Source organism: Paroedura picta, chromosome 2, assembly GCF_049243985.1.
Source record: "Paroedura picta isolate Pp20150507F chromosome 2, Ppicta_v3.0, whole genome shotgun sequence".
NCBI classification, from domain to species: Eukaryota; Metazoa; Chordata; class Lepidosauria; order Squamata; family Gekkonidae; genus Paroedura; species Paroedura picta.
Window position 1 is genome coordinate 168637275 of NC_135370.1, and position 12488 is coordinate 168649762.

Consider the following 12488-nt stretch of genomic DNA (forward strand, 5'->3'; position numbering starts at 1 on the left):
TAGACCTAACATGTTTTGACCCCAAAGTGGGTCTTCCTCAGAGGTCTAATCCTGAACACACAAGTGATACAGTACACAATGAAGCCAGTGAGGTGGGTTTTTTAAAATCAATTTATTGTTGGTAAATAACAGACTCAATAAAAATGGAAGTATTCAAGTATTTCAAGTATTTTAAAGGCTGCCATATAGAGGATGGAGCAGAGTTGTTCTCTCTTGTCCTGGAGGGACGGACCAGAACCAATGGGATGAAATTAATTCAAAAGAAATTCCGTCTCAACATCCGGAAGGAGTTCCTGACAGAGCAGTTTCTCGGTGGAACAGGCTTCCTCGGGAGGTGGTGGGTTCTCCATCTTTGGAGATTTGTAAAGAGAGGCTGGAGAGCCATCTGACAGAGAGGCTGATTCCGTGAAGGCTTAAGGGGGGGGGTGGCAGGTTACAGTGGATGAGCGATAGGGTTGTGAGTGTCTTGCATTGTGCAGGGGGTTGATGGCCCATGAGGTCCCTTCCAACTCTGTGATGCTATGATTCTCTGGAACTAATAGAAGATGTCCATTTATCAAAGTCTTCTCCACAGCTGCTTAAAAATTCTGGTGTGTTCCCATAGCTTCTGTGCATGCAGGAAAGCAAATGAGATGTAACCCTACATAGGGTGACACGGGCAGTCCCTTTCTGTCTATATGTCTCTTGTACACACCTCCACGACACATCATATCTTAGTATAGCAAAAGGTGCTTCTCTGGGATCTTAGGAGATGATTCACACCGACATGATGCGGCATCTCACACCAAAGCACAATTACATAATTGGCATAATCATGCGAAAGATGGCACAGCTAATTAGACTAGAAATAGAGGATGTGATTCTACCCCCTGTGAGAAACAGGCAAGGTTCAACATAGCCACTTTGCTGTATTCCAGTTGTAACATGCCAGCTAGCTTTGCCAACCTCCAGGTGTGCTCTGGAGTTTTGGAATTACAGTTGATCTCCGGACGACAGTGCTCTGTTCTCCTGGAGAAAAGGGCAGCTTTGGAAGGCAGACTCTATGGTATACCATGGATTCCACAAATCCCCCTCCACTGCATTGCTTCTAAATCTCCAGGATTTTCCAATGCCGGAGTTAGCAGCTGTTCTGTTGAAGGACCATACCTGTCATGAAGACAGTCAGTATAGTATCAGGTGTGGGCAGAGCACACCAGTGTCCTTGTGAAGTCCAAATAAATCTATCTGTCCTGTATCAAGACAATGATTAGGTGTGGTAAGCAGAGAGATAAAAGAAAACCTAGGTCTCAGTTAGGGTGTATAAAAGTAATGGAGAATCATTGTGGGGGTAACTGGGGCTGGGGGGGGGCTGCTTTTTGAAGTAGGGCTACCAGATTTGGAACACAGCTGACGGTGTCCCTCCTTAAAATTAAAATTAGACTAGGGGGGTCCTCAAGTTTGAAAAGTATTAGACTAGGGGGGTCCAGTTCTATGGGTCACCAAAGATAGTGTCCCCATCCTCTATTGTTTCCAATGAAGGGGGGAAAGATATTTAAAGAGATCTTGGTCACTTTAAATCCCATCTCTACTCTGAGTCCAAAGCATTTAAAGGGATTCTTGATTACTTTAAATGTCTTCTCCTTTCTAAGCCTCAAAGTCAAGGCTTGGAGAGTATGATCCAAATTGTTGCAAATTGATGATTCACCCGAAAGGCATTTAAAGGGATTGCTGTCCCTTGAAATACGTTCTAACTCAAGCTATCTGGCAGTCTCAAAAAATCTCAATTTTCGGGATTTTTTTGGCCTTAGCCGTTTTGGTAGAAAAATAGCAAAAAGGAAATAACACCTTAAAAACACTGATAATTTTATAGGTATTGTATGGGTATTTTCTCTGCTCAGATTAACTGAATGCATGCCCCTAGTCTCAGTTCAGTCCTGGAGGTTGTATTGTCTTGAGCCGCATTATCACCCGCAGTCTCTTTTTCTAATCTCTCTTTGAAATCCCTTTGTAAGAGAACTGATACTGTCACTTGTCTGCAATTGTCCTTTGGCATCTGAAAGCACTCCACTCTCTAAGAAATAAGGACAGAGTCTAGATACGTTCTAAGGGTATCTGAAGAATTGAGCCGTGACTCATGAGAGGTCATCACCTTACACAAATTTTGCTAGTCTTTAAGTTGCTAATGGACTCTTGCTGTTTTCTACTTGTACTGTGAAATTAGTCAGATTGTGAGTGATTCTGTGAACTTTGGCAGATTGTGAGTAGCTGGCAGAAGGGACTGTGTCTGAGCTTGGCTCTTGTGGCCCTTTCTTGCATGCCCAGGGAAATGCTAGTCACCACTTTGGAATCGGGAAGTGAATTTCTTCCAGGTCAGAATAGACAGGGATTCTGTTTTGTTTTGTTTTTTGGGGGGAGCATCATCTGGGAATGATACTGGAGTCACTGAGGGTGGGCAGGTAGTTGTGAGTTTCCTGTATTCTGCAAGGGGGTTGGACTAAATGACCCTGGAGGCTGTTTCCAGCCCTATGACTCTATTATTCTATTTTTTTTCAGTAAAACATAGTAAAATGCAATAAAATTTATAAAGTTCTTCACCATTCCGCCATTCCATTCAACCGCCACAGGTCTTGCTTGCAAGTTTACAATTATTTCAGTAGTAGAGGTTGGGGGGAAAGTCTAAGGTAGGCAAATAGAGGGGAGGGGAGGGGAGGGGAGGGGAGGGGAGGGGAGGGGAGGGGAGGGGAGGGGAGGGGAGGGGAGGGGAGGGGAGGGGAGGGGAGGGGAGGGGACAAACCCAACATACTGCTACGTACCACGCCAAAAGACGTGTTGAAATCACATTATCTTTTTATCTTTTAAAAACACCCAACAAGTCTTGTTTAAAAGTGTACCCACGGTGATTACGCTGCATCCCTATTCTTTAGCGTCTTTCAGTCACTTTAATCCTTGTTTTGTTTTTGCTTTCAAATTATAATTTTGGATCGGGATTTCTTTTTTGAATTGCAAGCGAGAAGGTGATTGAGGTTCTCAAAATGTCTTCCGTAGTAAAACACATGCATATCGGTATCGTTTCAGGCTTTCCCGGATGCTCATGAAAAGTACCCCAAGCTGTCGAAAAGACTACCATCCATTGTGGTAGAGCCCACTGAGTCGGGGGATGTGGAGAGCGGGGAACTCCGCTGGCCGCCAGACGACCTGAAGTCCATGGAGGAGAAAAAGAGAGCCTGTGCTCAGCAGCAGCAGCAGCAGAAGGAGGAGGAGGATCTCAAAAGTATGAATGTTTTTCACTAATCTGTATATATATATATTTTTGAGTGGCCACAAGGGTAGGGCTGTACCGGCTCACTGTCATGCAGCTTTCCCTTTAAAATGATGCAAAGAGAGGGCACGTTTTCACTTTCCCTAGAGATGGCAGGTCTCCCCTCCGCCCCCCGCAAACTTCAGCTGGGAGTTGGGGCAGGGTTGCCAGCTACAGATTGGGAAACTCCTGGAGATTTCAGGATGGAGCCTGGAGAGGACAGGGATGTCAGAGCGTCCGCCCTCCGAAGCAGACTTTCTCTCTGCAGGGGATCTGATCTCTGTAGCTTGGAGAGAAGCTGTCAATCTGATCTGTGCTTAAATATTTGTCATCCCTCACCTCTCATTTCGGAATAGTGATTTAAAAACAGCTAATTCTATGTCTATCTCTATGTCTGTCTCTATCTCTGTCTCTATCTCTGTCTCTATCTCTATCTCTCTATCTCTCTATCTCTCTATCTCTCTATCTCTATCTCTATCTCTATCTCTATCTCTATCTCTATCTCTATCTCTATCTCTATCTCTATCTCTATCTCTATCTCTATCTCTATCTCTATCTATCTATCCATCTAGAGACAGAGAGAGAGACAGAGATGGCGTGGCTGGATTGGCCTGTGTGGGCAGAAGCGCAGTCCGGACACTGGATGTGTCCCGGACAGCGCTCTGCCCACACGGGCCTTTCCCAAATATTAGGGAGAACAATGGTAAGGATATATGACTCATAATCATGAAACAGATCAACGGCTGAGTTCAGGGTCACCTTTAAGACCAACATAGTTGAAACAAGACTTCCTCGACAATTATGTATAGGTAGAGAAAGGTTGGGGTGGGAGGTTAGTTGGAGAGAGTCAAGAAGCATAAGCAACTGAATAAGTCATGAAATAAATAAAAAGTAAATCACAAAATGAGTACCCAGCTTGCTGGGGGGTAGACGGTAATGACTGGGGAAGGCACTGGCAAACCACCCCGTATTGAGTCTGCCATGAAAACGCTGGAGGGCGTCACCCCAAGGGTCAGACATGACCCCGTGCTTGCACAGGGGATACCTTTACCTTTTTAAAATCACAAAATAATATAGGTAAAATTCAGTATGGCTTGACTTAAGACCTTTGGCCGAATGAGTCAACCATTAGAAGGAAAGAAAAAGCACCAATATTCATACAGCCAGGTTAACAATGACTGGAAAAGCTGCAAGAATTGCTTTTGCATGTTTGTTCGTTCCTACGGCTGCTTCTACAAAAGACTTAATTCATTTCCAAGGCAGCAGTGGAAGCTGCAGGACATGCCAGTGAAACATATTTTTGTTCGGGAAATAACCCTTGTGTTCCCCCACCATTAGTAAATATGCTGCCCTCTCGCCTCCCTTAAATAAGAAATGACCCAAATCCAACTGTGAGTGCTCTTGGTGGTGGGGACTGTGAATGCGTTGTCTCTCTCTGAAGTCACACTGACCTTCTCTAATATGCAGTGACCTCAAGGGAGGACAGTTTTCAGCAGAAAAGCAGAGAAGGAGGATGAAACCTCCCTGCACACCGCATTTTCCCATGGAACTCTGTGTGGGAATGGGGGGTGGGGGAGGCATATCTGAAAGAAAGCCCTGTAGAAAAAGAGAGTTCAAGCCCTGGGTCCAATCTCTGGCATCTCCAAGGCAGATCTGGGTCCTGAGGGTGCTTAGGGACTTTGCCTAGCTGATTGAAAAGCACTTTGGCACAGTGGCCAGGAGCTCCTTCGATCATGAACAACTCCCTTGTTACATAAACGTAGCTTTCTATTCTTCTGTGACCTTAGCGGTTGGATTACTACAACACACTCAACATGGGGCTGCCCTTGAAGACAGCCTGGAAATTCCATGTGGTCCAGGATGTGGCAGCCCAGCTGTTGTCCAGGTCTAGCCACTGGCGCAGCCTATTTTGAAGCAGCTGTTTCAATTCAAGGTGCCTTTAAGGCCATCAGGACCTGGGACCCACATATCTGAAAGACCATCTCCTTCCATACGTCCCTGTACACCAACTATAGTCATCAGGCGGGGTGGCCTCCTTGAAGAGGGGACAAGGGCCCCCTCCTCGGAGATCTTCAGACTGTGCTGTGAGGCCTGGGTGTTTGCCAGGGTTTTTGCGCAGGTTTGAATGGTAGCCATCTTTGGGTGGAGGGGAATTTGCCATGATAAAGTTTTTTTCTGTTTGTTTTGTTTTTACGATTGATTGATTGATTGATTGATTGATTGATTGATTATTGGAGTTATTGCCCGCCACTCCCAGCAAACCATCTTGTGGCGGGTTACAAAATAGGTCTCAATACATACAGTCCCAATAAAAGCCCCATTAAAACCCCATTAAAATCTTGTAAGCCAACTTGAACCACAAGGAAAGGAGGGATGGAAATGTTTTTATGGTGTTTCTCAAGCAGCAAAGGAAAAGCCTTTCTCTGCCTGCACCCTAGAGATCCTACTGTCAGATTTATTTAATATTATTATTATTATTATTATTATTATTATTATTATTATTATTATTATTATTATTATTATTATATACCATCCTCCCATACTGGCTCAGGGCGGTGTTCATCAGTAAAAAATAAGAAGCAAAGAAATTAATGAATATTAAAACATTAAAAATCAGTTATAATTACATCTCATAATGAAATTTCCATTCAGCGATGCCATTGGTGTAGTCACACTTCTTTCTAACGCAGAAACATATTTGATGCTCTCCAGGTTAGAAAATACTGAGGAACGTCTGACTCAGCATATGGGGACTTCACACACGGCCATGTCTTTGCACCAGGTGCTCAAGGGGAGTTCAGTGCTTTCCAGACATGGCCCTTTTATCCTCGTGATTCTAGCATGGGGCAGGAGCAGTATCTCTCTCTCTCTCTCTCTCTCTCTCTCTCTCTCTCTCTCTCTCTCTCTCTCTCTCTCTCTCTCTCTCTCTCCCCCCCCCCAACAAACCGGCCATTTTGGCTTCCCCAATTCGTCCTATGGCGCTGCTATTGGCTACATTGCAAACCCTCAGCATCATCAAAGAAAAATGTGATTTCGCGAATGGAACCAGTAGAGGCACTGTGAGGAGGCAAACAAGGCACGAAGGGGAAAGAGGTAGCCACTTCTGCCTGCCATGAGGAGATGAAACCTTCCCATCACGTGTCTAATTCCGAGTGATCGTCATGTCGGCCAACAAGCACACCACTACATGGTGAAGTGGTTAAGGGCGGTGATTTCTAATCTGGATAGCTGGATTTGATTCCCCACTCCTCCACATGTAGCCAGCTTGGATGACCTTGAGCTAGTCGTGGTCCTGTTAGGGCTGTTCTCAGAGGGCTGTCAGAGAGCTCTCAACCCCATCTACCTCACATCTACCTCTCAGATATTGCACACCTGGTGGAATGAACTCCCCAAGGAGCTGCCGGACTTTGCAGGAGCTTTCAGCGTTGCACAGGGCCTGCAAAACGGAGCTCTCCTGCCAGGTCGTTGGATGAGGCTGGGCCGCAAGGACAATCAGCAGTAGAAAACAGCAGTAGAAAAGACCAATTAACACCCTCTGTCCCCCCTGCTCTAGAATGGGTTATCGAGGGGTAGTGCTTGAGTTTCTTTTTTGCCGCATCTTGTTTTATTGTGTTTAGTATTTGTGTGTATTGTTGTTTTATGGGTTTTATTGTATGGTTTTATTGGGGTTTTATGTGTTGTAACTCACCTCGAGCCTCTGGGGAGAGGCGAGTAATAAATTTAATTAATGATAATAATAAAAGTGTCTGTCGTGGGGAGATGAAGGAAAAGGTGTTCGTAAGCCACTCTGAGACTCCTGTGGGTAGTGAAAAGCAGGCTATAAATACTATGGCTCCCTCTTTGGATGTCGTTTAGCCTAGCGATCCCCTACCTGTGGGCTGCGGACTACATGTGGTCCTTCAACTAATTGGAGGTGGGCTGCGAAGGACGCCTTCTCCCCCCCCCCCCGCCCCCCGGGGCCCTTTACTTCATCCCCCCCCCTGGCCCTTTACAACACACTTTGGGTGTCATTGTCTCCCATCACTCCCAGATGGGACTATCTCGTTGCAGAGAAACAAGCTCAGGGTTCCCATTGATTTGTCATTGTCATGAGTTAAAATTTCCATGGAAATAAAATGTTCCTTATGTTCATTGTTGTGGCGTGTCTGTATCTTATTTTGAAGGGATGTTTAAACATTACCATAGCGATCAGAGAGTGTTAGGGCAGTGGTTGAGAGTAGAGGAGTAAACTACCCCCCTCCCACCGGGCCTCAGTAAAATTGTCAAGCGTTGAGTGGTCCCCGGTGATAAAAAGGTTGGGGACCACTGGTTTAGCCTTCCTTCTGAGATAACTTGGGATACTTAATAGTTCATTTCTCTGCAGGTACCCCACCTCATCAAGAAGCAGGAGAGAGCACAAAAACTGAAGATGACTAAAGGAATGTCATTCAACGGGCCAGATGTTGAAGATTTTTTGGTGTCGACCTAATTGGGAAGCTAGCACATTCCGAAGATGTGTCAACACAATCTATTTTAAAAAGCGCGAAAGGGTTTTTTTTCCGATTAAGTTAGTACACGGTGAGGAGTAAACGGGCTTTAGAACTGTTCCTTTTGACGTTTACCTTTTCAAGGCTGGGATCTCATCTCACTTAAATTTCCTCTGGAGACAGCGAAGCACATTAGGAAAGCACATGGTAGTTACTACTATCGGGTCCACAAAGGAAAAACACACACACACACACAATTTATTGCAATTAGTACTTCTGTAGTGAAATTGCCTTATTAAGGTCAGGTTTAGTGATTGGCAGGAACACAAAAGGGAGTTGCATTGCTACAGAACATCTTAAAGTCTCTTAAACCTCTCTTGTTTTAGCCATTTAAAAAGCTAGCACTGTGATATTATGGATATTAATGAATAATGTGTAATATAACGTTACCCTTTGACTTTGTACCATTTTTTGTATAGAGACACAAGTTTTAACATTCAAATCTGAGCTATTCCGAAAATTCAAGACTGCCTTTCGCCGATGCAGACTTATTATTGATCCTTCTGCCCGATCCTTTTTTGTTTCCTTCCCCGTGGTGCAAATTCCAATGAACCAGCCTTTTATGATCAAAACGTATTTTTAAAAAACAATGAGACAGAAGTTTAAGGAGCTCTTTGATTGATTTACATTTCTTGGAGGGAAATAGTGTTACTTGTCAGTGTTTGGGGGGGGGGAGTCCATTTTCGTGTCTGTTTGATTAGCTGAGCTTTGCTTACCTTTGTGCACATGACCAGTGGTCCAAATGCGGTCCTGGTGTAACCTAACGCCACATCAGAAAGGAAAAAAAGAGGTGGCTGGGGTTGACAGCAAGGCTGAATTTGCTCCGAGTGTTAATAGGAAATACTGTTGCTATTTTTATGACATTTTATACACACACACACGCATATAAATATATAGATAAATATATATACATATATATAAAGTGAATTCTGTTTGCAAATGTGTGCATAGATCAGTCCTTGTCTGACCCTGCTGGGGATTTTATGTCCTTTTGGGGGAATCTAACGACTGGGCATGAGCTGGCTGGAGGGATTAAGAGGTGCATTTTGTGGCTATTCATCTTTCTCCCTGCACACGATAATGTCTTACCTCCTTTGGAGAGGGGCTCTGGCTTAGTGCAAGAGCATGCAGAAGGTCTCCGGTTCAGTCCCCAGCATCTCCATTTTAAAAGGACCGGGCAGGAGGTGACGTGAAAGACCTTAGCCTGAGGCCCTGGAGAGCCACTGCCTGCCTGAGTAGACAATACTGACCCAGATGTATTGGTGGTCCAAGTCAGTTTAAGGGTTCGTTGGGTGCTGGTTTATTCTGCTGTATTTTGTACAGATGTGGTCTGGCTGAAGTGTTGGTGGACCTGGGGACCAGAGTGGCAAATGCTAACTTGGAATTTGATAGGTGGCGTTTAGCCTAGAAAATCTGTGGGCTGTGAGTAGTTCTCACCATAGCATAAAGTTCTTTGGAGGGATCCATGACAGGTCGTGTCACTGGCATGATAAAGATGGTAGAAATGTGTATGTTAGACAGACTTTCAGGTTCATACTCCAGTTAGGCCTGACTCAAGAATGCAGCATGATGAGCCACTCGGATTGCCAGCCTGCGGAGGGCACGGTTTGAGGAGTGGATGGACCTTGGCAGGGTAAAATGTCTTAGAGTTCACCCTCCAAAGTGGCCATTTTCTCCAGAAGTGATCTTGGTTGCTTGGAGATCATTTGTAATAGTAGGAGAACGCTAGGTGTCACCTGGAGGTTGGCAACCCCATGACCCACCTGATTTCCACCCCCCCACCCCTTCCTCACACAAGTTTTTTTTCTATATTTAATCCCACCAGTGTGATATAGTATTTACCATATCCTGGAAACTCAGTTTACTTCTGGACAAAATAGATGCCAGAGCTCATAAGAACATCAGAAGAGCCCTGGGGGATCAGACCAGGGGTCCATCTAGTTCCTCTGGAGGGACAACAACAGGGCAGAGAGGCCAAGGCTTTCATTAGAACATCAAAAGAGCCCTGGGGGATCAGACCATGGGTCCATCTAGCCCAGCATCCTGCCTCACACAGGAGCTAACCAGTTCCTCTGGAGGGCCAATAGCAGGGCAGAGAGGTCAGAGCCTTCCCCTGATGTTGCCTCCTGGCTCTGGGATTCAGAGGCTTAATGCTTCTGAATGTGGAGTTTCCCCTCAGTTGCCATAGCTAGTAGCCACTGCTAGACTTGTCCTCCATGAATTTCTCCAATCCCCTTTTAAAGCTGTTTATTTCACGGGGCGACCACTGCATCACTTTCTGGTGTGTGTGGAATTGTCATATTCTGGAGGAGAAAGTAGCCTAAAAAATGCGGGTGGGTGGGATAAAATGTTTTGGTGCTTTGACCAGTGATCAGTGTGCATTGATGGCATTGCCTGCTTAATAAATGATAATAAAATTAACGTGGAAATCGGGCCTTAATCTGTTTACATCTTAGCAATGCTGACTTCTAGGTGTCCGCAGGCTCTTGCTTTAGTGACTTCCTGGTGACCTTTTCTGTGCTAGCTTAAAAACTTTTATATATTTCTGCGCTTAAGAGAATGCAGTTCTTGATCAGGTGGGGTCGATTGCAGCTCTCTTAGCCCTGCTGCTGTTGGTGTCCACCTCTCTGGGACCAACAACTTGCAATGTGCCAAATTTAATCTGCTTGTTAAGCATGAACATCAGGGCTGGCTGGAGCCCTGGGCGAGGTGATGTGGTATCGGCATTCTGTCGCCCACAGTTTGGTTTCTGAGGCTGAGCACCATAAATTGGACCCTAAAAGCCCAACAGGGGAATGGCACTGCTCCGTTGAACTGACGTTTATACCAGGGCAGAGTCAGAATCTTTATTCCATTGTCAATCCTGTTGAATTCAGAACGCTTTGAACTTGGGTCTTCCTCTCCCCCCCCCCCCATTGAAACAGGAAAGTCTTCTGCACGTGGTTAGGGAGGCTCAGAAGGTGGGGGGGCTCTTTCTTTCTTTTCTTGAAGCCTCTTTCTTTCTTTTCTTGGAGGGGGGGAGAGAAGCCAGGCAGGGAGCCTCTTTCTTTTCTTGGAGGGGAGGGGGAGAGGATCGAAAAGGCAGAGGAGGGAGGAAAAATCCAGGACCGACAGAAGTTGAGAGAAGTTAGGGGCTTCTCCTTTAAGGCAAGCGTGTCACATGACCAGGTGTGGCCTATCAGAGGTTCTCTACCATGGAGCTTTCTTTATTCAGGATTAACAGCAGTCTCAGATATTGCACACTAAAGGTAGGGTCACTCCGGATCAATCCTTCTTGCTGCAGAAGGAAAATTAAAATCGCCACAAATCCAAACGTAAATCACATTCTGTGTAGAGGGCAGGGACTGAATCGATCTGGGGCTGGAGTAAAAGCTCCGTGCAGTTTACACCCAGGTCTGGCCGATCCAGGAACCTTGTATGGCCTGCTGGCTGCAGACACTGATATTCTACACCCTGGTATGCTCTGTGCCTAAAAAGGGCTCTAAGGCCCAAGCTCACACAGTATGAGTTAGCTTGCTGGAGTAGCCATCTAGCCAAATGCCATTAGATGCTCAACTCCAAGTTCTGGACATTTCTTTTGCAGCTCACAGTTGTTGTTTCATAGAACTTCCCTCAACAGAGAAGTGACTGTCTGCTTCCTTGCACAGGCTTTTCTTTCTTGGCTTCCAAACTGGAGCACAAGCTTCCAGACCACACCGTCTCCGATACATTTCTTCCCAAAACATGCTTTGATCTTTTTAGGAAGGAACAAAGGACAGAAAGAATCTGTCCAGTGGCTTAATTACAGATCAAAAGTTTAAGAGCCTTGACTCTCCACACCAGAAGAGTGTTCGAATAATTATATTTTCAAGTGATTAACAAGAACGGACTCCTTTTGCTACTGAGGAAAGCACTGAAAAAGGAATACAATCTAGAGACTGTTTTGGCAGAGTCCAAGTGTAAATAAAAGAGATAACATAGAATCATAGAGTTGGAAGGGGCCATACAGGCCATCTAGTCCAACCCCCTGCTCAACGCAGGATCAGCCCTAAGAGACTCTTAAACTATTGATCTTTAATTAAGCCCCTGGACAGATTCTTTCTTTCCTTTGTTTTATTTCTAGAATCGTTCACCTTCTTCCTGGAGCACTTTTTAGGGAGGAAGGCAGTCCAAGTATGTTGGTGAGCCATCAGAAAACAAAGGCATCTGTTTTGCTACTCTGCAAAGATCCTGCCCTGAGCAGAAGCTTTCGTGTTCACGCGTGTTTCTTCCGATATGTGCATCTGTCCGTTCTTGACATATTTATTTCCTTCATTGTGTTTCCCTCCTCCCCAGAGTGGAACCTGAATGGATGTAACCTTATAAACCGAGTTTGTTATTCCTGTATTGTCTGTGAATCTGTTAAACTTCTTCATTATGCTGCATACCCCCGGCCTATATGTATGGATTTGTAATTCCCATTTCATTGTGTTGGAGGAAGCATGCATGCACATGAAAGCTTACACCTTGAATAAAGCTTTGTTGGTCTCAAAGGTGCCACTGGACTCAAAGAATAAAACAGATCATTTTAAAAGGCTTGGGATTTTCCAGTCTCAGAATCTAGAAGCTGTAAAACTGTCACCCTTTCCATGCCCTTGACATTTTCTTTCCGAAATCCTTTCCTGTACATAAGGATCAATTTACCTTTCTTGGACAGAGCTTTGCAG

The 12488-nt window shown here is 45.1% G+C and overlaps 1 protein-coding gene across 5 annotated transcripts in view; it reads left to right on the forward strand.

Moving 5' to 3' along the window:
* Window positions 1–11741, forward strand: part of LBHD2 (LBH domain containing 2) — an 84423-nt gene extending 72682 nt beyond the window's left edge. For all 5 annotated transcript variants that reach the window (XM_077323768.1, XM_077323769.1, XM_077323771.1 and 2 more), the window contains 2 exons: window positions 3055–3250; window positions 7641–11741. In XM_077323768.1, coding sequence (XP_077179883.1) covers window positions 3055–3250; window positions 7641–7693 — 249 coding nt within the window. In that variant the 3' untranslated portion in view covers window positions 7694–11741. The remainder of the gene's footprint in view (window positions 1–3054; window positions 3251–7640) is intronic.
* Window positions 11742–12488: the final 747 nt, after the last annotated feature.